The sequence below is a fragment of the Mesocricetus auratus genome, unplaced genomic scaffold (genome assembly GCF_017639785.1).
Source record: "Mesocricetus auratus isolate SY011 unplaced genomic scaffold, BCM_Maur_2.0 Super-Scaffold_100010, whole genome shotgun sequence".
In the NCBI taxonomy this organism is placed as follows: domain Eukaryota; kingdom Metazoa; phylum Chordata; class Mammalia; order Rodentia; family Cricetidae; genus Mesocricetus; species Mesocricetus auratus.
In genome coordinates, this window is record NW_024429194.1 from 33,033,886 (window position 1) to 33,059,328 (window position 25,443).

Genomic DNA, 25,443 nt, shown 5'->3' on the forward strand with positions numbered 1-25,443 from the left:
CGGGGAGCTACATCCCAGGGTCCAGCCCGCGCTCCCTTCAGAGGCCCAGCCGGGTCCGGGTCAGCCCGATGTCCCCACCCGGGCCAGGGCCCACGCCTCGCCCTTAAGTACCTCGGGGCTCCGGAACCTGCGGGGCCTGGGAGAGCCGCCGCGCCCCATGTCCCTCCCGGCTCGCTCCGGGGCGCGGCTGCCGGGTTCCCGTCCGGCCTCTCGCCGCGCAGAGCCCGGCCGGGTTGGACGCAGGCGCCGGAGCCCGCAGCCCACGGCTCCACCTCCCAGAGCTTGGCTCGAACGACCAGCCGCCGCCCGGCAGCACAATGGGAGCGGACGAGCCCTGACTTACCCCGCCCGGGCCAGCGCGGACTCCGGTCCCCGCAGGATCCCACCTGCCCGCAAGACCCCTCTCCAGGCGCCCCACGCATTGCGGGGGGAGGCGGGGCGGGTGCACGGCCCTAAATTCCCACAATCCCTCAAACACACTCCTCCACCTTGCTTTTAGCCACCCCTCCCTTCCCCTCAGGAGCACTGGAAGAGACCCCCTCTGCACATACAAGCCTCTCCAGCCTGGACACGAGATCACAGACCCCTGGAAATAATTGCCATCAACACCCCAAGTCTCAGTTCAGCTGATGCCCTTCAAAGACCTGGCTTCTGGAGCTGGGCACCTCCCAACATTTGACCTTGGCACATTTATCTACCCATCTGTAGCCAGAGGCAGCTGAAACAGGGGCATTCCAATTGTGCCAACCACTCTAAATTCCTGTGGCTAAGCTTCCACGCCCCCGCCCACTTCCACAGCCGCTGAGAACCTATCTCACTCTCCAAGGTCAGAGAGATCTTTGGAAGGAGCACCTGGACCCCTGTGTGTTCTTCTCTGGGTCTCCCCCAGCACAACCCATGCCCATAAAAGCCCTGGATAACAGTCGGCTTAAGCCATGCCCCTATACCTCAGAACGAACAAAAGGGCAAGAACAGGGGATAAGCCGGAGGGTCAGCAGAAGGTGGGATGGGCAGTCTCCAGCAAGAGAAACAAATGACTCCTGATGCAGCGAGAGAGGTGGGAAGGAGGGAAGAGAGGAGAGGAGCTTCACCCCTCCACACCCTGCCCTGCAGGATCTCAGCCCCACCCCGGGAAAGTGCTGTACATATATAGCCTTGTGGGGTGCTGAGGAAAAATTGTTTCTGGCTTCCCACTTTGTCCCCAGAGCCCTGTGCTCAGAAGCGCCCCGCCCCCACCCCAATCAAGGATTGTACCTGTTTCTCTCTATTGTTGTGATAAAATACTCCAAAAGCAACTTAAAGGAGAAAGGGTTTATTCTAGCTTACTGTTAAGGATGCAGTCCTTCACACTGGAGGAAGTCAAGGCTGACTGAGTTTGAAGATGCTGGTCACATCATATCTGCAATGGGGAAACAGAGATGAATGGTTCCCCTTTTCCAGTTAACACAGTTCCCAAATTCCTGGCCAGAGAATGGACCAGCCACAATTAAGATGGGTATCCAAGAGCAGGGATGTGGTGTGCGGTTTTAATCCCCAACACTCGGGAGGCTGAGGCAAGTGGAACTGTATGTGTTCAAGGCTAGACTGGGCTACACATGGAGTTCCAGGTCAGCCAGGAATCCCTAATGAAACTCTGTATCAAAAACAAACAAACCAAAAAAGTCGGGTTTTCCATATCAATTAAGATAATAAAGAGAATCTTCCAGCCCACCTTCTGCTTTTAAATGTCATCAAGGAAACAACATCACAGGGTGTAAGGACTCAGGCATGATGCTGGCCTGCCCCGGTCACCTGGTCAGCCCAGGGTACTATGATTTCCAAGTCTGCACAAAGGTGCAAAGGGCCCCTTTAAAACAAAGGACCCCATGCACATAAGCTCTCTTTCCTCTCCTGCTCCCTTTCCTGCTGTTCCCCTGGGGCAGACAGGACTTTTCTTGTCTCCCTCTCCTCTCCTGTCCTCTCTCTGTCTCTGAGTCTTCTCTTTCCTCCCCCTCCCTCCCCTTTCTAATAAAACTCACTTAAGCTCTGTCTACCTGGCATGCTTGTCCCCCACCTCGGTCACCCTTGCCTGCCATGGAATCCTCCCAAGTTCCCCCATGAGCTTTATCATTACACAGGGGACTATTATTATTCTTATTTCAGTTGAGAACATGGAGATGCAGGAAGGAGTGTTACTCTCACAGAGGGTTCACCTAGGAAGACTTGGCAGACTTAAGGTGACTGAGCCGTGGCCATTTACTCCAGATTTCTCACTATCATCCAGTTTACAGGGGGATGAGAAAGTGAAATGAGATGTCAATACTGGACGTCAGCTGTGCAGAAGCAGAACGTGCGAACTGCCTCCCAAAAGTCAGCATATGAGGCCCACGTGTTGGTGTTGGATTGTGTCCCCCACCAAAACTCATATGCAAAATCTCAACGTCTATGACCTCAGAATGGGCACTTATTTGGAAATAAAGCCATTGTAGATGTTAATGACTTGAGTGACGCGGGCTCCTTTCTTATCCGATATGGCATGTCTATAAAAAGGGAAAATTCCGGCACAGGCTCATAGGAAGAACACCATGTGAAGGCTGACAGTATGCCGACACCAGCCAAGGAGATTCCAGAAACTGAGAGAGGCCTGGAACAGGTCCTTCCTGAGAGTCCTCAGAGAGAACTTGGCTGTGTAGACTCTCGATCTCAGACTTCTGTCCTCCAAACACATTGTGAAGCAATTCTCCTTGTCATACTTCGTTACAGAAACCCCGGAGAGGTAACCCATTGTCCACATCCTTCGTCACTCTGAGCCAGCTGACTTGGTGTTAAATCTTAGGGAAGCCAGGCCCAGTTGGGAACATTCTAGGATGCTCCCTTTCTTCTTCCTTCTATCCTCTGCATCATGGTGCTGGACCCTCACTCACACCCTGGGAAATCATCAGCTACTTTCATGTCGAGACAGCCTAGGAAGAGTTTTGTCAGCACAGGAGTCCTAGAGTGCTCAGCTCTGTAACACACAGTGTCCCTTAGAGATCCCACTCCTGAGTGAATGTTGAACATAGGTTCTCCTCTCATTAGGAGGGAACACCTAACTGGGCCCTTGGAGACCCTAACCTCACCCTGAGACAAGAGCTTCAGTCTCAACTCTTCAAGCATCTCCCTTTATTATCTATATCTCTGGGATATAGATATCACCCGCCCCTGCCCCCGCCCCCCACCCGGCCCCCAAGAAAGGGCCCTTTATGAGCCCATGTTCATCTCTCATTCTGAGGTAGGATGAGCAGGAGATGCTGACAACTACCACTTGTTTCCTACCAGCTTATTCTATTTAACATAATGTATTCTTGCATTCTGCCTCCAGTATTCCTGTCCTTGTCGGTTCTCCATTGTGAGTTCTGATGGGGTCTTCATTACTGTGACAAGAGTGGCCCATGCAAGCACCAATGATGGCCACTTTGGTGTGTGTCAGCTACCAGCTCAGAGGCTGTAGATGCTTAAATGTAGACTGGAAAAACGGCAAAGACAGAAGAAGTCAGTGACAGACAGGTTCAAAACAGAAGCTACCCCACGCAGTCTCCCTCACAACCCAGTCTGATTTGAACTTCTCACCTGCATAATGATGCCCCCAGAATGATTTCCTGGTGCATGTAACATAACCACAAACCATGTCCTTTGATCTATTTTGGCATCCAGACTTGGGGATACAAGTACACTGTTTTCAGAGCTCCCCAAAATTGGGCCAGGAGCTCAATAGGCTGATTTCTCTTATAGCCATTCCCTAGAATGGCTTGGTCTTGGGCTCTAACGTGTTAGAATGTAGATTAGTTAAAAAAACATACTTGTCATCTATGGCAACTTAAATCTTTGAAACCTCTTCTCATGCTTTGGTCAGTTAAGTCCTCTCTTGCCAAGTTAGAAGATAGAAAACACATGTGTCTTGACTCCCTTGCAGCTAGGTTAAATTACTGACCTGAGTTCCAACAGTCAGACTCACCAGTATAAGTTGTGAATTCATAAGTGAGTGATATGTTCAGAGGATACCACCTCAAAGTAAGGGATGGGATGGAGTTAAGTGATTCTTCTCAGGGTAGCAGTACAGAGGCTTTGGTGCCCAGTGGCATTATTTCTGCTACAGAAACTGTCTCGGTAACTGATCATGATTCTTAGCTCCCTATTCCTCCACAAAATACTATAAAATATACACTCTTCTTTCATAAATCCCTCTCCAGTTTAACGTCACAGTTGGTTGCAACTGGGCAAGAAAGTCTCGGAATCCAGGTTGAAGGCAGAGCATCAGGCAGCAGTGGTGCTGACACTAGGGAACAGGCAGAGAGCGTGAGGCTGTGGTCCTCAGTGCTCCCTCTTCTCTTGTGATGATTGCTATGCCTCATCATCCCCATCCTTTATCTTTGGAATTCTTTCATTATACTATATTTATTTACTTGGAGGGTGGGGGAAGAGGTGCTTGAGCAGTGGTCAGAAGGCAACCTGTGGGAGTTGGTTCTCTTCCTCCACTGTGTGGGCCCCAGAGACCAAACTCAGACTTTCAGGCTGAGTGAGAAGCACCTTTACCTGCTGAGCCATCTCACTAGCCCCTACCCTTTGCTCTTTAAAAAAATGAATTAGCTTTTTTGTGTGTATAAGTATTTCCCTTATATGCATGTATGAATACTATGTGCATGCCTTTGGAAGTCAGGGAAGGCAATGGATCACATGGAACTGGAGTTATGGATGCCTACGAACCTGTGGGTACTGGGAACTTAACTCAGTTCACCTGCAAGAGCAAAGAGTGCTGTTGACTGCTGGGCTAGCTCTCCAGCCCCCCTCTACACACACACACACACACACACACACTTACTTCACTCTTCTTTTTAAACAAAGTTTTATTTTTCTAAATGTACACTGGGTTGAACCTGTTCATGCATCTTCACCAGCAATTGGGGCATCTCCACCTTTAGTGTCTCTGGCGTTGATTTTTTGGACTCTGAGCTTGACATATCCTTTACTAAGTAGCTCCAGGAGGACTGCCCTAGTCAAAGAACCACAAATATTCAGTCTCTCAGAGACCACCACTGGAGTGATAAACTTATCGATGGGAACTTCCTTACAGTTTGTCATACATAGCTTTGTCGAAAGGGGTTGGGATATTGAGCTTGTCATGAACTTCGTCTTTGGATGTCTTCACTTTGGCTTTACCCTCAGACTTGTTTACTGGGCCTTTGTCTATCTTGGCCAACTTTCCAGCATCTTTCTTCTTGTCTCCTGTCCTTGGGTAGTATGGTGAAGCTCAGAGAGTGTCAGCAACCACTGCAGCCTTGCTATAATGCCAGACAAATGGCACATTCTTTACACTTAACAAGCCAAGATAACTTTTTGCCCTGGAATTTAAGTGGTACTTTCCAACTTACAAGGCACTGTGATACTCTCATGGTCCCTCACAGCAACCCTCTACTTAACAGGTTAAAAAAAAAATAAGGCTCAGACGAGTATAGTATTGCACACTTTGCCTTTAATACCAGCACTCAGGAGGCAGAGGCAGGTGAATATCTGTGAGTCTGAGGCCAGCCTGGTCTACAAAGTGAGTTCCAGGACAAGCTCCAACCTACACAGAGAAACCCAGAAAAAAAAAAAACAACAACCAAGGCTCATGAAGTATAAACAGCTTGCTCAAGATTCAAGACCCATAAGCAACATAGCCAAAGGAGCCCCCAGAGCTCTGGCATCGTGTCTAACATTTAACCCTAAATATCACAGACTGAGAATGGCTTTGCACTCTTTGGCCGATAAAGCAAACTTTCTTTTCATTTCCTAGGGGTTTGAACCCAGGGATTCACACTTGCCAGGAGAGTATTCCACCACTGAATTGTACCCCAATACCAATAAACCGATCCTTACATTGCCTATCCTAAATTTATACAGTGGGTATGGACTCACTGAGTTCAGATTGTGACTTAGACTTTTATCAAAATTATCTCCCTGCTCCCCAAAGCATAGCATTCAGGACCAGTGGCTACTGAGTGGGTTCATGATCAGGCATTCACAGATAAGGTGTTACTGAGGAAGGGCTCAGGCTCTGGAGTTAGAGATGTTGTCATTTAATAGCACTTCAACACTTGGCACAGAACAGGTGTTCAATAACTGTCACTCTTATTCACCAGTTTTGTTACTCTGTGGTGGCTTATCTCAACATCCACACGTGCCTGGCCTTGGCTGTGACACAAATCCAATGTCTGTACACTACCACTGTCCCTGCTGGTCATCTTTCCCAGCAGAACCCGCCTTCCAGACCAGCATCCCTGACACGCTTATGTGAGGATGACGAGCCGAGAGAAATATCCCTGTGCCCTCATGCTCTTCTGTCCTCCCTGAACCAGTGGCTTGCTTGAGTTTTGTTTTGAGGAAACAGGTGGGAGAAAAGGCAGAGACAACCTGACAGACTCCCTGCCCTTGGGTTCCTCCTGCACCAGTCAAGGGTGTTTTCAAAGGAAGGAAAGGGGGTGAACCAGCAAGAGAAAGAGCTTGGCCAGAAGCTGGGGAGTAGTGACCTTTGCCCTCTGCAGCCAAGAAAACAGAAGGAGTTCCCCCATGGCATAAAGGGAAAAGAGCCAAGTCAGGGAGCTCCGTCAAATCCACAGGACAGGAGCCAAGTTCAGACCCACACATTCTACCTATACTCCATGCCACGTGTTGTGAGTACATTTGGTTACAGTCAGTGAGCAAACACTACTTTTTATTATGACGCATCCACAGCAAGTACCATGAAGGAACAGCCCAGTAACAAAGGAGATTCAAGTGGCAGGACCAGAGCGATCCTCTTTAAGGTGACAATTAAGCAGTGACCTGAAGGATATGCCACCAGGGAACATATGAAAAGATTGACACCTGAAAAGGATAGGCATTTTATAAGGCCTAAAAAAGGCCATACGGTTTGAGACGGCACAGACCCTGTCTGTAAACAGAGGGTCCAAGTGAGACCACCCCATCTTCCTCACCTGTAAAATGTAGATCTCCCCAGGGCAGTCATAATAACATCAACTTTGTACACAGACCAGCATAAAGTATGTCCTTAAACACAGTCACTATGCAATTCATGTTGGTTCAGACCTATAATCCCAGTACTCAGAAGGCTGAGACAGGAGGCTCTCAAGTTCATGACCAGCCAGAGTTACATAACCAGACCCTGAAAAAGAAACATATCTGATTTCTTCCTGCATCCCTCCCCTGCACAGAGCCAGGAACCTCTGAAGTGTTCAGTAAATATCTGTGGAGTTGAAAGCAAGTGCACAAGTAATTATAGTAACCAATAAACTAAAGAATGTTTTCTGCGGAGGCCAGAGAAGTCAGTAAGTACAAAATGATCAAATGACAAAAGGATAGGCCAAGGAAAAAAACATGCCCTGACTCATGCTATGTCCAGAAGTGTCTTGAGTTTCCTCCGAGGTGTGCTGGGAAAATGTCCACCCATAAACACATGGGCAATAAGATGCAAGCATCCACTCTTCCAATTACAAAGAACATTCCTAGGCTTCTGGGTGCTGTGGAGTATTATTTTAACTGGGCAAAGATGTGTTACATTTGTTTATCCTGCGGAATATTTAGCTATGTAAAAATGTGTTATTTGTTTATGCTGTGGAATAATACTTTATGTGTAAAGGTGTATTGCCTTTGTTTAATTATATAAAATGTGTTGCTGTTTCGCCTTGCCTGCCTAAGGCACCTGACTGTTCTAATAAAAAGCTGAATGGTCAATAGCTGGACAGAAGAGGGAAAGGTAGAGCTGGTGGGCAGAGAGTAAGTAGGAGGATTGCTCTAGGCTCAAAAAATAAGAGAAGAGAGGAGAGGATGAGGGAGACAGTGAGGGAGATGCCTGGGGCCAGCCAGGTAGCTGCCAGCCAGCAAACATCGAGTAGGACAAACAGAAAGAAAGGTAAAGAGCCCAGAGGCAAAACACAGATGAAGAGAAACAGGTTAAGTCATAAGAACTAGCAAGAAACAAAGCTAAACTAGGCTAAGCATTCATAACTACTAAAAAGTCACCAAGTCATGATTTGGGAGCTGCTTGGTGACCCAAAAGAAAAAGCCTGGTGACAACCAGCAGGTAGGCTTTATAGGCCGCATTTATTGAACGCACTAAGGTTTGTACAGCACTTCCAAGTATGTTCCACACCTCTGTGAAGTAGGCAGGTTATTGGTTAGGCTCAGTTCCACACTGCAGATGAGCAAGCAAAGAGAAGTGATTTGTCCACAGTAAGCAGTGAATCATAAAACTAAGGCATAGTTCTAGATCCTGCATTTTTGCCACACTACAACCACACCACACTAACCCTTGTAGATGGATTAAAAATACTGCATGCACTCAGGTAGATAAAGCACCAAACATAGAACCCTGACTGGAGTTCTAGGTGCAGCTAACCCACCAGGACAGTCCTGCCAAACTAGGACCACCTCCTGTAGAGACAGATGGGTTCTTGAACTGGCCAGTCCTATACTGTTTGTCCATTGACCCCTTAAGACTTACAATAAAATTTAAACAAGTTTTGGACCTGTAATTTGGAGGATTTAAACTTTCTTTTTGAAAAATAACCTGTTGCTGGGCCATGGTGGCACACACTTTTAATTCCAGCACTCGAGAGGCAGAGGCAGGAGAATCTCAGGAGGGCCAGTCTGGTAACAGAGTTCTAGGACAGTCAAAGAGAAAACCTGTCTCAAACAAAACAAAAAAAGCAAACCCTCAAGCCAGGAGTGGTAGCACACGCCTCTAATCCCAGCACTAGGGAGGTAGATGCAAGTGGATTGCTAGTTCAAGGCCAGCTTGGTCTACAAAGCAAGTTCTAGGGCAGCCAGGGCTGAAAATAAATAAACAAATAAATAAATAAGAAGGGAGGGAGGGAGGGAGTGAGAGGAAGTAACCCATTCTCCCCTTCCCTACCCCTTTACCCCTTTACCCCTTTCATGGAAGATGCAGAGCAGTGTTTGGCTGTTTCAGAATCTTCACTGCTTTTCAGGAGCCACCAAACCTCTGCTGGGTGTTCTTCATGCCAGCCTAAGGCCATGCAGAGGCCAGCCAATCGATATACACTTGCTGGGCAGGCAGGGGGCAGGGGCACACTGACTGGACCAATTGATCTCTGGGGACAGTCCAGAGCGTGTGAGGCAAGTGCCTACAGTCAGTAGCAAAGCAATCACCCTACTCAGAGCAGGACAGGCTCTGGGGAGGAGATGCAGCTCCCTGGGGCCCTGCTTTCCGGTGAGGCACAAAGTTAAAGGGTGAAACACCTCCCTAAGTGGTGATGGCCTCAGGCCTGATAATCTGTCTTCTGGGTCACAAAAGCAAGAGCAGCCTTCCACAAGGCTGCCAAGAGATGTCATTGTTAAACAAAGATGTTCCCAGACACTAGACGCACAAAGAATTGGAAGATGTTTCTCTGACTCTCCAGGCTCACACTTCATTGCACATCAGCCCCAAAGACGGGAGATGCTTCTGTCCCAACTGCACTGTGACCTATTTCTGGAAACTCACTTGCTAAGAGACCTATGCAAAAACGTGGCTTTGGGCCAGAGGCTGGGCAGGCCTTCCTCAGGTTCTTGCTTCTAGACAGCATGACGTCGTGGATGGGAAGGCGCCATGCACACCACTTAGAAAGTGGACTAATAGTTTTGGGAAGTTTTAATTTACTTCAATTAAGAATTCAGGGCAGCTCTGAGCAAAACAGAAGTAGGTGAGACTACTTTGTGAGCTTCTGCATAGGCCTGTCTGGGTCCTCTGAAGGCATTACCAGAGGACAACTATTCCAGGAACACCTCTCACTGGCCAGGCCCAGGCTCAGCATCTCCCCCTTACTCTCCCACCAGGCCAGAGAGGGCATTGCCTGGGAGAAAGTAATCCTAAGAGTCAGTCTCTTGGTTGAGTAGCTGAACTAACTCTTCCTTCTTAGGGGAACTGTGTACATAAGTGTGTATACGCACTGAAATTCTGGACAGTACAATGAATGCTTGGGTCCACAGGAAACTTACAGAGTCAACAATTACAGAGTCTCACTTTTTATTGCAGGTCTTTATCTAAAATGTAAACTTGGGGGAGCAGGGGAAGTTCACAATTTTCCCACAACTGGTGGCTCACATCATTAATCCCAGCACTAAGAGGCAGAGGCAGGCAGATTCTATGAGCTCAAGGCCAGCCTGCTCTACAGAGTGAGTTCCAGGCCAGCAAGGTTACACGGTGAGACCCTGTCTCAAAAGAGAAGAGCAAAAAGTCTGAAGAGGTCCAGCTCTTTGACTGGCAGAGATCTCATGCAAGGCCACAAGATAGGTCACAACCTGCTTGAGGACTGGGCGTATCCGGGTCAGTAGTCCTACTTCGCTAGAGCAGGCCTGGAGACAGGTTTCATAGTGCAAACAAGCGTGCTTCCGGGAAGAGATTCGGGGATGGCAGGCTTTATGGGTGACATTTCTGCGTACCACCCATGACACTTAGCATGGAAACAACTTTACTGATACCTGAGAGAAAGTGCTGGAGAAACGTTTTCACTGACCACTGAGCCTGTTCTACGAGACAGATCACCCAAGGGCCTGATCATTTCTCTTGTCCTTCTCTTAAGCTGTGGGTCATCTGGGGCCTCACTAGCCAGTGGCCAAGCGCTGGAGAGGTCCACAGCCAGGCAAGAAGACAGACCCAGAGATCAGGAGAAGGGGCTTTTGCAGTGCAACTCCTGAGTCAGTGCGAGCTCAGTGGAGACCCTCATCGGTCGAGGTCCAGAGCCTCCTGGGTTACAGTCCGGAGTCCAATGGAGAACAACTCTTCCCAGGGCTCCCGGATCCAGGCCAAGAGGGCTGTCAGCTGCTCCCCACACACAACACGGAGTGCCCAGAAACTCTCCAGTCGAGACACCTGGTAAATCGAGTGGTTGGCAAGGGGAGACACAGGAGAAGACAAGCCAAGAGGCCAGGGAAGTCTTAGGAGAGGACTCCACACCCTCCTTGGCTTTTAGGGGCTCTTCCTCCCCCTCCCCCCACCCCCCATCTTTGTGACTCTGCATCAAAGGCTGACTCTGAGCCTTGAAGACAGTCTAGTCATCACTGACTGCAGGCTCTAGAGGGCTGGTGTTCATTGTCCCACTCTAGTCTTCCATGCTGTAGGGAATGTGAGCTCTAGAGTCAATTCCAAGAACTGTGCAGGTTCAATTCCTGTCTCTAACCCTTGCGACCTGTGCAAGCTTGTTCATGTCTCCAAACTTCAGTAATATCATTTGTATTCCAGGGCCAATAATAGCACCTCCTCCTCATGCTGGAGTTGTGAAGGTCAAACAGTGAGCATACAGTGGGCAGGCTGATGACACCAACTCATACCGGCTAGGTATTTCAGTCCAGGGTTCCAAGGCCAACACAGTCCCACTGCTGACTACTGCTTTCTACACGGGGCTTATCCAAACCCAGGTCCTCACATCCAGACTCTGTCTCCACTGTATGCCTGTTCCTCCCTCAGGACCATCCTGAACCAATACCCCTAGATGTCTTTCTACATTGTACACACACACACACACACACACACACACACACACACACACACACCCTACCTCATCATAGAAGATCAGCCGCAAGTCCAAAGGGCTTGTTCGATACAGTTGCACAGAGCTCAGACTGCTGAGTGGTTGCTGTTCCCTGACCTGCAGGGGAGAACCTGGCCCCAGAGGAGGGGCCTGCTCAGAGGCTTCCCCAGACACCACTGGGAGTGTGGGTTCTGCCTGGGACCCTGCAGGGTCTTCATCTAATAGGTACAGTGTGGACAGCGTCAGCAACAGGGACACAGGGCAGGTAGAGGAACCTGCAGGGAGAGAGGCAAGATGACCCAGAGTGAAAGGCTATGACAGGCCTAGACCCCAGGACTGGTGTCCTAGAGAAGAGGCGTGAGCCACACTAAGAGTGAACCACAAGTCAGCACTATGCTTCCACAAACTCCAGGGACCCCTAACCACCAAAAGCCCTGAAGACCTATATTGAGGGAGCTACCACACCAGTCAACCCAATCAAGGGCCCAGAGTCTCTTGGCAGGATGAGTGGGACATATCCAGTCAATCTTCCCACTTTAGGAGGGTTGGATGCCAAAGCTAAGGTTCGGGACAGCTGAAGCTCTGAGGAACCCCCTGACCCCACCTGGAGAAGTAGGAAACACCAGCCTACCATGTGGTTATGCCTGCAAAGGTGAGGATTCCAAATTCCAGAGAGTGACAAATCACTACATGGGGACTACAGAGACAATAGGGGACGAGCCAGGGCAGCATGGGGAGCAGAAGCCAGGGACACGTCTGCCGCATCGGTCTTACCTTCAGCCAGGAAGGTCCGAAGGTAGAAAAACTGGGGAACCTCTGCAGAAGTATCTTTTCTCAGCAGCGGCCTGTGGGGCCACGGCAGACACAGAAGAGAATCAGCCAGGCAAGGACGGGCTTCAAGGAATGGGAGTAGGTGGGTAGGTGTGGGCACGAGGACAGGGCTGTGTCTGGAGTCTGTCAAGAGAAGACTTAGACACCACCAACCCTAACCTCCTGCTGACTCACCAGAGCCGATGCTTCGGGGTCACCTCCTCCTCCGTGGCACTGATGCAGTTCCTCTGGGTGCGAGGCAAAGACTGCAAGACACCTGGATAGAGCCACCAGAGACAGGAACCTCAGAGGCCTCTTGACCCTGGCTATTCTCTGTAATACGGGACCTCAAAAACTACTGTGGGGGTTGAAGGAGCAGGGACTCCCATGACCTCAGTCTACTGGTGAGTGTCAAATTGAGAAGCAGGCCCTGAAAGCTTGACCTCTAAGCCCATCCCTCCCAGCCTCTCCCTCACCAGTGAGCTCCTCAAGGAAGGCACGGCAATGCCTGGCATCTCGGGGCAGCAGTACACAGCTGCCGGTCCCAGCTGCCCACTCTAGCCGGAGGCTCTGGCCTGCGAGGCCAAGCTCCATGCCACTCAGATCCTGCAGAGGAATGGCCAGGGTGGGCTGGAGCCAATTAGCAGGAGGCCCGCTGAGGAGAGAGAGGATGGCGGAGATAAAGAGGCTGGCAGGATGAGACTGGCGGCATTTAATGCTGCCCCAGCTGTACACCTGGCACACTCACCAGATGGCCCCTGTCACCTTCAACAGGTAAAGCCTGTGGTCAGACACAACCACAAGGCACAGACACTCCCCTGTGTGGCCTGCTAATGCCACTGGCACCTAGAGGAAGGGAAAGTTGATGAGAAACCAGAAAATAAAACCACGAAGACAGGTCCCAGACCGAAGCATCCCGACCCGTTTCTATAGCGGTCACCAGCCTCTCCTCATCACTCTGTTCTTGAGCCGTAGCCTGCCCTCCCGCCAGCCCCAGGATCTCTTAGCAGGCCTCCTCAGTGTCCTCTCAATGTTTCCACCCCATCCTCCACACTCAGTCAAGACTAACCTAAGTAACAAACTTGACCATCACTCCCCTGCTTCAAATCCTCTGGGTAGTCCCTGCATCCCATCCAAACTTCCTGGCAGACACAGCAGGTTGTTTCTGAACTACCTAGCCTGATAGACTCCCCTCAGGACACCTGCCTCTAACCCTGCACCCTGGCTGTCCTATCTTTCCCACGAGCTACTTTCTCTTGGGCCTCTGTACATTTACAGCCTCCTTTCCCTAGACCCTCGAGCATGGATCCACTCAGACTGGATGAAAAACCAGTGCCTCTAGGACCTTGCTCTGACTGCAGCAGCTTCACACTGCATGATCCTGATTCTCCAAGACTGAGAACAGGACTGCCAAATGGCAGAGCCTGAGTGTCCTGGACATGAAGGAGTGATATCATATGTACTAGCAAGAGGACCCATTTACCAAGTGCCAGGCGCTGGGCTGTGCCGAGTGACAGATGTCAGCTCGTAGCCCCCCCTCTAAGTCAAGGAGCATTATCCCTACCTGGATGGGGACAACTGGACCTCAAGTGTGAAGGAGCATTCCCATAGCCAAACAGCAAATATCTACTGCAGCTGAAACCCAAGCATTCAACTTGATGCCCATGGCCATGGGTCAGCGGGTGGCACAGACCTTGGTACAGCACTGGAACTCCTCCTCTGAGTCACTGAACACCTCAACATCCAGGAAGAGTCGGAGGCGGTGGTCCACAGAGCGAAGACCAGACTGTCCAGGAGCTATGAGCAATCAACAGGCCATCAGCCTGACTCTGCGAGGCCACAGCTCCAACTTAACTCCCCCAAACACACCTCCACCGTGGTTCACCTATACTCACTTGGACTGAGGCTCCAGCTGCTACGGCCATGGGATATGGATGTCTGAGGTGGGGCGCCCTCAGACCCACTGGGATGGCCACTGTGGTTAGCAAGGTCACGGACAGGGTCAGGGAACCCAGAGGGATCTGGTGGTTTCTCTCCCTGGTTCTGCTCTCTATCAGGAATTTCCCCAGACATGGCCAAGAGAACCACATGGTCACTCCCACAGTTTGGACACACAACAGGAGATTCTGGAGGGAGGGACAGAGACCCTGTGAGTCTCCCAAGGGCACGGCTCACCACGCTCATTACACCCCCTGCCACCGTCCAGTCTTCCTCAGCTCCAGTGACAGCCACCATCCCCAACATCCCACTCCCATCTCCAAGCATAGTCTCTAACCTATCCCTCCCCATCCCAATAAGGGCTAAGCTTGCCCATGGCCAACAGCCTCCTAAAAATGCATCCCACCTTCTGGATGCCAGGTCCTGCTCTGGTCCCCTCCCACAGCCTTGGGTTAATCAAGCACATCAGTGCTTTACTAGCAATGTCTGGAAAACCAAAATTAGGAGCAAGGGAGATGGTTCAATCCAAGCAGTACCTCCCACACAAGCATGAGGATCTGAGTACAGGTCCCCAGACCCTAGGTAAAAGCAGTGCAGTGCCATGGACCTGTAACCCCAGTGTTCTAGGGAAGAGACAGGCAGATCCCTGGAGCTCACTGGCCAGGCAGTCTAGCCAAACTGATGAGCTCCAAGTTCAGTGAGAGATTGAGTATCCCAAAAAATAAGGTAGAGAGTGACAGAGGAAGACACCCAATGTCAATCTATCTCTGGCCTCCACATGCAGACAGCTACATGAACAGATACATATAACACACACACACACACACACACACACACACACACTAATTATAATGATAACAACAAAGACAAAAATCAACAGACTGGTGAAGGCAAGGAGGCATTTGGGCCCATTGGGTCTAAATCCCGGCCTTATTAGCAATAGATGGATAACTGGGGACCAGTCACCTGCGCTCTGCTCTGAGCCTGACTACTACTATCTGTAAGATGAGAATGAAAGTCATGTCTGCCTCAAGGAGCTGGCAGGATGGGTGAGTGGATGCAGATAAGGAGTGAAGATGTGGATGAACAATGAGGAGACAGACACTGAGTGGCTACAACACTCTAGGCACAAGCTAGCCCCCTCATCAATATTACCATGTGGCAGCCCTATGAAAACTTTTCCTACCCATTCTGCAAATAAGAAAAAAACTAAACAACTTATACACCCTGTCTACACTTAAATAGCTGGAGATACCAACAGAAGCTACCACATATGAAGGATCTCCGTTTATGCTAGGGGCTATGCGTGTGCTCTAGTGTCATATTCAAATCTCCCAAGAAAGCTGGACAAGGTAGCACACACCTGTAATGACAGTATTCAAGAGACTGAGACAGGGGGACTATCACAAATCCAAGGCTAGCTTCAGCCACATAGGAGCTTGAGGCCAGCCTTGCTCAATATGAGGCTTGGTCTCAAAACACGAAAAACCTTAATAGAGAAAATTCACCACAGGAGGACTGCAGAAGCCACAGTACCTATGGAGGATAGCCAGGAGCCAGGAAGGGCTGTGATATCCACTGCTAAGCCTGCTAGGCCAGGCTCACGACAGTCAATAGCACAGGAGTATTTCTGGAAAAAAAATAACGTAATCCTGCCATGTCTGCTGCCAAGAAGTGTGGCTGATAAAAACTGCATCTCACACAGCTGTTACCCAGAGTTGCCCTTCCTCCTTTCGCATCTTCAAAGTCCCTATTGTTTGGCTGGCCCACAGTGGAGCAATCCCAAGGGCAGAATATAAAAAGATGCCACAAAGCACTGCATCCTATCAAGTAGCTCACAAGGTCAGTCAGGGAAGGTCAACTTGTACCAACCCCCAAAGCAGCTCACTCAACAGCCACTACACAGAGGGCTCATGACAGCCTGCCACTGCACTGAGGGCTCATTCGGCCTTATGCCATTCCTGAAATGGTGTCCCAGAACAGCCAAAAGCCATCAAGTTATGAAAAAATAATGAATATGTTTAAGCACACTCCCAAATAGCACTCCCGACTCTGACTCTCCCGGTTCTGCTGTTTAACACAGCAGGCAGGCAGTTGTGTTTCTCCCCGCTGCCAACAGTTGCTGCCATTCCCCTAAGGCCCTCTTCCCCAGGGCTCCCTCTGCACACTCCTCTCAGAGACACTTTCCCTGCAGTGGGGAGCTGTGTGGATCAAGGGCACAGCTGGTACCTGGGTTTTGAAACAGAGGCTTCCAGCCTTCCTCACTCTCCAGTCCCAACCTGGGCTCCTCTGGCTTGAACTCACAGCTGCAACGCAGACACTGGCACCTGGCCCCCCATGGGTCCTTGGCCTCCCCAGGCTGCTGCTCTCTCACACTGGTGAACGGGGTCAGCACAGCGAGCAGCTCCTGAAAGGAGGTGGGTCAGAGGGCAGCTAGCTGTGAGATGGCAGACCCTGGTGGAACTGCCGGGCAGACCCCAGACCCTCCAGCCCAGACCTGCTCCCGCTACTCTTCCCATCAGCCTCTGGATCTCAGCACCTGGATGGCCTCATGGGCCTCTGGCTCCAGCACTGCATAGCGACGCAACTGCCGGTCAGGACAAATGTAGGAAAAGCGTAGAACAAGAACTGGAGCCCCAGGGGGTGGACCTGAGCCCTGTGCAGGAAGAAAGAACCCAGCAGTGGGCAGGAGGAAAAGGAGTCAGGGCTAAATGGTTAACTCTGGCCCCCAACACTGGCGCTGACACAAGCCCTTGCACAGAAACCATTCTTTAGCCCACCCTCCCAAGCTCCACGCTACAGCCCTTCACACACCCAGAGCACTGCTTGGCTCCAAGTACTCATGAGAGAAGCGGAAAGCACCCAGCCCAGCGCCTGACACACAGAGCCAACAGGTTGTCAAAGATGAGTCTGGATAAGCCAAGCACCTCTTCCCAAGCCCCCGATCCCACAACTCACCTCGGGCACCTGTTCTCTTTGAATCTCAGTCTCTGGCTCCAGCTCAGCTGCCACCAGGCTCTGTAGCTCCAATCGCTCCAGAGTCCGAGCTGCCCGGAGCTCCACCTCAAACAAGTGCGCAGAAGTGACTCGGAGAAAGCATTCTTTGCCCTGCATGCCCTCAAGCCCCTGCAGGGGACACACCAACAAGGGGCGACAGAGCTCCGCTGCAGAGAGGCCAAGAGAGAACTGGAGTGAAGAACGGGTCAGGTCCTCTGCTCTCCCGTGAGAGGTTGCCCAGCCTGGCCTCTCCACAGCCCTCCTGACATACCAATACCATTTGTCCCCATCCCCACGATGGTGACAGCCTCTCACCTTCCACTTCCTCCTGCTCCTGCTCCCCTTCCTCCTCCAGGTCCTCTCTGGATTCCTCTTCTTTGGCTTGCTCTTCCCTCTCTTCTTCAAGCGGCTCCGGCCCCACCCTGCCCTCTGACACCTTCTGTGGTGATTCCTCAGTGTCTCCAGCTCCCCCTGTGGCTGCAGGGCTGCATGCAGTCTCCAGGCTCTGGGCATCCAGAAGAGGGGTGCTAAGGGCAGGAGTCTTGGTGATGGCGAGAGGGGGGCTCCCCAAGGTCTCCAGGTGGCTCCTATACTGCAGCCAGTCACAGCCAAACCGCTCCCGAAAGCTGTTCAGCAGCTCCAGCTCCCGGTGTTGTTGCACAAACCATCCTGGGGTGGAGGAGGACATAGAGCTGAGGCCCAGCCCTACCCTAGGTGACCCCAGCCTCTTTCTATGGCTTCTCCTCAATAGGCCTCCCCTCCGCAGGGTGTCCTCAGGTGTGTCCCAAGGAATGTGATCATAAGCCATGCAGAACCGCACACCAAACAAAACTTGTGGAGGTTCACAAAACATGCCCATGTATCTAAGACCCTGAGATGACTTGTAGAAAAAAAAAAACAAAAAACAAGGGCTGGAGAGATGGCTCAGAGGTTAAGAGCACTGACTGCTCTTCCAGAGGTCCTGAGTTCAATTCCCAGCAACCACATGGTAGCTCACAGCCATCTATAATGAGATCTGGTTTCCTCTTCTGGCATGCATGCATACAGACAGAACACTGTATACATAATAAATAAATAAATCTTAAAAAAAAAAAACCTTGTTTCACGTTATACTTCCAAATGGTTCTGGCCACTTTTAAAGCCTCTTTCTTACACAATCTTTAGCACCCTATGAAACCTGTGTTCCTTAGGAGAATGCTGCCTGAAGTAGACCCTCCTCTTTAACCTAAACTAAAAAAAAAAAAAAAAAGGATTGAGGGGCCCTTTTTCCACACCACCCCAAAATCAAGTTCTCATACGACACCTACAAAGCAACATCAAGATTAGAGAGACTTGAAGGGAGGTGGGAAGGGAGGAAGCAGGGAGGGTCAACTTACCAGCTGGGGAGGGATCCAGAGTTCGGAGCTCCGGGTCTGTGTCACTGGGCTCAGAGATGCTAGCCCTCCTCACACGGACTCGGCTCTAGTTTGGACAGACAGATGGAGTTGTATGAAAGCCAGAGCCTTTAGCCTGGCCATCCATGGCCACCTATCTAACCTATCGGAGAGAGCCAAGTACCAACAAGGACAAGGCCTTACTGCTGCTGGCCTACCAAATACCTACAAGGCCTGTAAAGAGACCACCCAACCCCCCAGGCCCAAACAGAAGATGCCACTTACCTTAACCTTACGAAGCGGGGCCTGGGCCACAATGCCCCCTGACGAGAGGCTATCACTCAACTCAGGGCCACCTGAGGTTTCAGTGGTACTCCCCACTGGCCAGGATGGAGGCTGGGTCATGGGACCAAGCCCTGAAGATTCTGAAGTCTGCTTTGTGACAACAGGAAGGAGATCAGAACCAAGGGAACACCTCTGTCTGCATGAGCTAACCAAGAAAATGACCACTTTCCACTAACCAGGAAAACCTTTCCTACCTCTGCTGTCTCCTGAGCTACTGCCCTCCCTTCCAGTCATCCCATGAGTCCTCCCTCATCCCACCCCCACTAGACTAACCTGAAGATCCTTCGGTGACAAAACCTCACCATCAAGCAGGAACTGTGCAAGAGATAGGAGAGAACAGAATTTGAGACAGAGCCCGTGGCCAATGACTCCTCCAGATATTAACAGCACCCGAGTGACTAGGTCTTTGGCCTCTCACTCACGAATGGTGAGGGGGTACAGTCGAAGAAGGATAGACACTAGATAAGCACTCACGCCATGAGCAGCATCTCTGGCCCGAGGTGACAAGTACTGAGCAGTATTTGCACGATGTGCCGGGTGGAACCATAATGGGTTACCTTCCAGATAGAGCTGAAGGGTAGAAGAGGAGGGTGAGTAGGCCAGAGAGCCTCCCGATGTGAAGGCACAAGGAGACCCAGATCTGAAGGTGGCTCCCAGGCCCTTAAGGCACTCATGTCTCACCTTACGGAGCTCAGCCAGCAGCCACAGTGGTGACAACTCAGTGTGACCTTCTAGAAGGTTATAGGCCACATCAAGGTGCCTCAGGTTCCTCAGTTGCTCCAAGCCTAGGGCAGAGGAGAGGAGGAGGAAGAGGCGTTGTGGAGGCATGCTGGGGGTAAGAGGGTGTGGTGGTCTGAATGCTGAGGACAGCAGGAGGAGGAGGACAGATCTTTGCACCACAGCCCTACCTCTAAATCCTCATGAGGCTCTAGATCAGCAGTTCTCAACCTGTGGGTCGCAACCTCTTTGGGGTTACACATCAGACATTTCCATTATGATTCATAACAGTAGAAAAACTACAGTCTGAAGTAGCAATGAAATAATTTTATGGTTGGGGCAGGTCACCACAACATGAGGAACTGTATTAAGAGTCACAGCATTAGGAAGGTTGAGAACCACTGATCTACATGCAGGTGGTCTATGGGTCAACCTGAGCCACACTCATCCAATTCCCTTCTAGAGTGACCCCACCCTACACACATTTCCTGCTTACCCTGAAGGCTCCGAAGCTCATTGGCTCGCAGTATCAAAATCCCCAGGGCAGCCCCTGAAGGTCCCACTCTTGGCACCAAGTGCAGGTGATTATAGGAGATGTCCAAATGGTACAGCTCGGATAAATCCTGGAAGTGGGTGAGGAGACAAAGTCCTCAACTTGACAAAGCTCTAGGCAAGGTCTTCTGTACCATCTTCTCAAATCTACCTTGGCCTATAGAAACTGCAGACTCAACACAAGTGATATCTTCTACCCTGTGCTGGAAGACCTGAAAAAACACTAGCACGTTCCTAACAGTTCCAGGCTACACCCTGGACGGTGACACCAACCTACCAAGTTCCTGCCTGGAAGGAGACAAGGCTCTGAGGAACACTTAAAGCAGCCAGAGAGATCCTGTTTTCTTTGGCCACCACTGGAAGACAGGGCCAGTCTCTGAGGGACGAGAGGGACCTAGCAGTCAGTGAGAAAACCCAGACGTACCTCATGTGGACCCACAGCCACTTCCCAACTTGTAAGTTCCCAGTTGTGAGTGTGGAGATGACCCCGTGCCCTTCCCTCTTCCTTCATTCCACTCAGTAGTTCACTTTGAACCCTCCTCCCTATTTTAAGAGACTGAAATATGCCCCTACTACTTTAACAAGTACTCATCATCACCATCATCATCATCATCATCGTTATTTTGGTTTTTCTAGATGGTTTCTCTGCATAGCCTGGCTGTCCTAGAACTCACTCTGTAGACCAAGGTGGCCTCAAACTCAGAGATCCACATGCCTCTGCCTCCCAAGTGCTGGGATTAAAGGCATGTGCCACTACCACCCAGCAGCCTTATTTATTTTTAATGGAGGGCAAAAATGACAGAGAGAAAAAGTCTGTCATCATCATAAACTCTACCACTTCTGAGCCATACACTAGGCTAAGGACACAGGATACTCTTGACAAGAACTCCTGGGAGTTCTACTTTACAGGTGAGCAAACCAAGAAGCTCAGTGATTTGCTCATCTAGGTGCTCTGAGCTGAGATCACAACTGCCTTGTATGCCAGAGGGGAACCCACAGGCAGTACAGACCCTCGGGATGTGGTTCCACCTACGGCCAAGAGAAACTCGGAGTGCAGGCTCATCTGGGAGTGAGTGAGAGCAGAGCCTTCCAAGGCCCAAGTCCATCAGCAGTAGGCAGCTCACGCTTACCATCAGGAAGCCTCTGCAGTCCTGGATATGATTGTGGCTCAGGTTGAGGAAGCGAAGAGCTGACAGGAGCCGCTGACGGGGGCAGGAAAAAGAAGCACAGCAAGGGTCTTTATACAAGAGTACCTGCCAAACAGCTGGTATTCCTCCCAAAGGACCCATCCTTTCCCTCCCCGGGGCTCCTTCCCCGGGGAGGAGGCAGGCACTCACCAGGGAGCTGTCTAAGTTGGTGAGAGCATTGTAGCTGAAGTCCGCAGAGAGCAAAGCTAGCCAGGGAAGGGCTGAGCAGAGGTCACCACCGCAGGCAGACAAGAGCTCCTGGGTAGGGGACAGGCACACCTACTACATCATTCTCAAACACCCCCCCCTCCGCCACAGGCTCTATCATCCAGTCCACCATTCATATATACCAGGGTCTACCTGGAGAAAGCTCAAGTCACTGTCCCCAAGGAACAGACTATGGGGACCTTGGAGAGACAGACACTAGACTATTTATACAGCTTAGTAAGACTAAATACGGACTGGTACAGGGTGCTGTGGGATCACAAAGGCCAGAAGGAGGGAGAAAGCAGGGCAAACCACAAAGCTTGACCTTCTGGATTTCTCAGGACAAGGCATCAGGGTCTACCCCCTTACCTCTAGTGCCTGGATGCTCCTGCTACAAATCAAAGACTCTAGCTGTGAGTAGATGCTACGCAGGCCACACAGGCTGTGGATGGGGACCCCTCGAAGCTGGTGCAAGAGAAAAAAGGGGAGGAGGTGAGCAAAGCTTCAAAAGACAAAGGCCTTGTCCCCACCTCTTCTGGTGGGGAGGGAGAAAAAGATGGCAAAGCCAGCCACGGTTTAGGGAAGCGTTCATGGGAAAGACATTTCTGAAGAGCAGCAACACATTCAGACCTGACCTCCAACCAAGAGGCCGCCCCTCCAGCCTCACACCCAAGAGGCTGTTTTGCACTAGGCTCTGCCCACCCAATGCTCCAATACTCCCTCACCTCCAGCTGCCGAAGGGACTTGAAGGGGAAAATCTTGATGGGTCCTGGAAAGCCGACGCCAGGGGTGTGGACCAGCTGAAAGAGGAACATCCGGGTTACTGAGGCGTGGCGAGTTCCCTATCATCAGCACCATTTTCTCAGCCTAACCACCCATATGACTGACATCATCTGGATCTGCCTTGCAGCCTTCTCACACCCTACTCATGCCCTGCCTCCATCACTCCCTACAGCTCTCTGCATATCCCATCCCCTAGCCCCTGCTAGGACCTTGAGAGAGAGCGTTTTCTGCAGCACATCGAAGAGGAACTGAAGCTGGAGGATGCTGGGTGAGTCGGCAGGGTGGGAAGGGAGAGCCACAAAGCCCGTCTGGCCAGGGCCCCATGGCCCCAGGTACAGTTCAAACACTCTGTTCAGTTGCTGCAGTGTGGCTGTTAGCAGGCTCAGTGTGCTACAGCCAGAGAGAACTGCGTCCCCTGCAGGAAGAAGGGCAGGCAGAAGGAGGAGAGAATGAAAAGTCTTTTCTTGTGGAACCCCCAAATATACCCTCTCTCAACAGTACTGAAGACATTCCACTGCCAGACCAAACTTCCTACCTACTCCCAGTTCACAAGTTGTATATAGCTCCTCATCTTAAAAACAATCAGACAAAAAAATCCTAGCTTTTCATGCAGACACAAGAAACTGCTTCACTATAAGACTCCAAGGGACTTCTCCAGATTCTTTTGCTTTCTACTCACAAGAGCCTAGGCTACATAACAGTGTTGGAAATAGAGCCCACTTGATCTCTCATTTTGATACATCCCCTTTATTGCTACGCTGAAGACCAGCTTCACCCAGAGAGCCTTCTCAAAGCAATACTTCTAGGAACTAGGGGGATGACTCAGTCAGTAAAGTACTTGCTAAGAAAGCATGAGAATCTGAATTTGACCCCTCACCACTCACAGGATGGCACAAACTGAAAGACAGGCATAGAAAGACTCCTGGAATTCAATGACTAGCCAGCCTACTTCATCAGCAAGCCCCAGGTCTCAATGGGAAACCCTGTCACAAACAACAAGGTAGACAGTTGCTGAAGCACGACACCCCTGGCTACCCTCTGTCCTTGACACAAGGATGTCCCCCTAAAATAAAAATATTTAAAGATGTTACATCTCTGAGCGGTGACACGAAGGCAGACTATATGTTGATCTTCCTTTTTCTGGCTGCAAGAATGGCATGCACATTTATAGAAATTCTCAAGCAATACTGAAATGTATGTCCCTGTCCATTACAGCACTAAGTAAGCCTATAAAACTGATCTACCTACTGAGACTATTAGTCCTGTGAGGACATCTTTCAGGCACTTTCCCACTCCGTCTGGAGTGTACAATTACAACCTAGCTGTGGAGAAATGTTTTAAAATATATTCTGAAACCAGGTGTGATGGTGCACACTTTTCATCTCAGAACTTGGGAGGCAGAAGCAGGTGGATCTCTGTGAAGTCCAGACCAGTGCTACATAGTGAGACCTTGCCTGAGAAAAGAAAGAAAGAAAGACAGGAAGAAAGAAAGACAGAAAAATCAAGAAGTCAAAGTGTAATATAAGACACTGAAGCAGAGTGATCATCATTTCAAGGCCAGCCTGGGATGGGGGGGAAGCGAGCTCCTAAACCCTTCACTCGGCTCCCCCAGTGTTTGTATTTCTATAATTATAGTGTAATTATCAAAAGCAGAAAATTGGTGTTGATATCACAGTTACAGTATTCAGTTCTATGCTGTTTGTGTAGATGATGACAGCCACCACCATAATCAAGACACAAAAAGCCCCATAATCACATTCAAGCACTCTACGATTCCTAGCTCCGGAGCCATGTCGGATTTTTGCAGAATAATAAATCTTACAACCTTGCATGAAGATTTTCTATGTACTAGACACTGAGTATAGACAGAGACATGATTCAAGGAGTCTCTCGGAAGTCTAGAAAAGGCATGGCATGTGAGTAATTATTGATAGAAGCCAGAAAAATGAAATTGCTGCCGAGAGATTACACAGTCTCATGGTAGGAGTGTAGAGATAGCGGGCACTGATGTTAACAAGGTAACACATGCCAACGACTCTGGTGCCTCGTGTCAATCTCATCATCCCCAAAAGAACTATTAACCCCACCTTACAGATAGGACAAAGTACCATCTTGATTGTGATCATCCAACTGACAACTAATACGTCTTTGATATCAAGTCAAAGTGTGTTTCCACCACAACCATGTCACAAATAACACTGTAAGCTCACCACGCCCAGGCACTGGGGGAAGCAATTACAGTAACACTATCTCCTTTGAACACTTATTATGTATGCATACACCGCACTAACTAAGCTAACTAAAATGCTGGTATCTTTGAGTTAAGTACAATCACTTCGACAGCCTACCTGCGAAGAATACTGAGGCTATAAAAACGTATCCAAGTCTGGGGTTGGAACTAACCTATGTGGGTCTCCAAATCTCAGGTGTTTAAGGTGCTATACTTGCTGGCTTTCTGTACAAGTGGTTACGCTCTTGTCTCGAGGTGTTTAGTCTAGTAATGATCCCTTCCCTCTGCCGAGCTAAGTGATCCTAGTAATGGCTAGAGTTTAGATTGTCAAAGGCAGGACTGGAAAAGAATAGAGAAATGAGAAGACTCTTAAGACCTCGTGACCCCGCCGGCGCTGACTCAGTGACTCTCGGTGTTTCTGGAAGGTATGGAACACACCCACGACGTTCAAAGGAAATAAGTCGGAAGTCCACTCACCCGATTCCCGCAACAGCCCCGCAAGCTTCCACACTACAGAGTCCCTCGGAGCGGTCGTCATAGCCACAGGACGCTGGGGGCGGAGCCTGGGAAAAGGGGAAGCGGAAGAGCCTCAGGTGGGCGGTGGCGACAAAAGCCCACAGTTTTCGCGTAAATGGAGGCGTCGCGTAATGACAAAAGCAAGAAGAAGCTATGAAGAACGTCTCCTTGGACCCCCTTTCCACGAACACAGGGCTTCGGGAGCCCATGGACTCGCGCGATCGGCACTCCAACCACTTTTGCTGCCACACTCCTTAGGGACA

General features: G+C 50.3%; 1 protein-coding gene and 1 pseudogene across 2 annotated transcripts; both read right to left on the reverse strand.

Moving 5' to 3' along the window:
* Positions 1–4,887: 4,887 nt before the first annotated feature.
* LOC101829699 lies at positions 4,888–9,845 on the reverse strand (annotated as a pseudogene).
* Positions 9,846–10,004: 159 nt separating this feature from the next.
* Positions 10,005–25,443, reverse strand: LOC101834449 (serine/threonine kinase 11 interacting protein). 2 transcript variants are annotated; one of them, XM_021227357.2, is made up of 25 exons: positions 25,142–25,443; positions 22,644–22,849; positions 22,377–22,451; positions 22,021–22,116; positions 21,595–21,702; positions 21,388–21,459; positions 20,535–20,633; positions 20,202–20,328; positions 19,670–19,773; positions 19,463–19,558; positions 19,262–19,303; positions 18,929–19,075; positions 18,647–18,731; positions 17,586–17,939; positions 17,232–17,437; positions 16,813–16,929; positions 16,503–16,680; positions 14,231–14,461; positions 14,029–14,132; positions 13,084–13,181; positions 12,812–12,990; positions 12,531–12,612; positions 12,300–12,370; positions 11,553–11,800; positions 10,005–10,867 (listed from the first exon to the last, which is right to left on the reverse strand). In XM_021227357.2, the coding sequence occupies exons 1-25, from the start codon at positions 25,200–25,202 to the stop codon at positions 10,718–10,720; spliced, it is 3,336 nt and encodes a 1,111-aa protein (XP_021083016.1). In that variant the 5' UTR covers positions 25,203–25,443; the 3' UTR covers positions 10,005–10,717. The 2 variants fall into 2 exon arrangements, with proteins under 2 accessions (XP_021083016.1, XP_005070512.1); XM_005070455.4 differs by lacking the exon at positions 20,535–20,633 and having other exon boundaries at positions 25,142–25,442.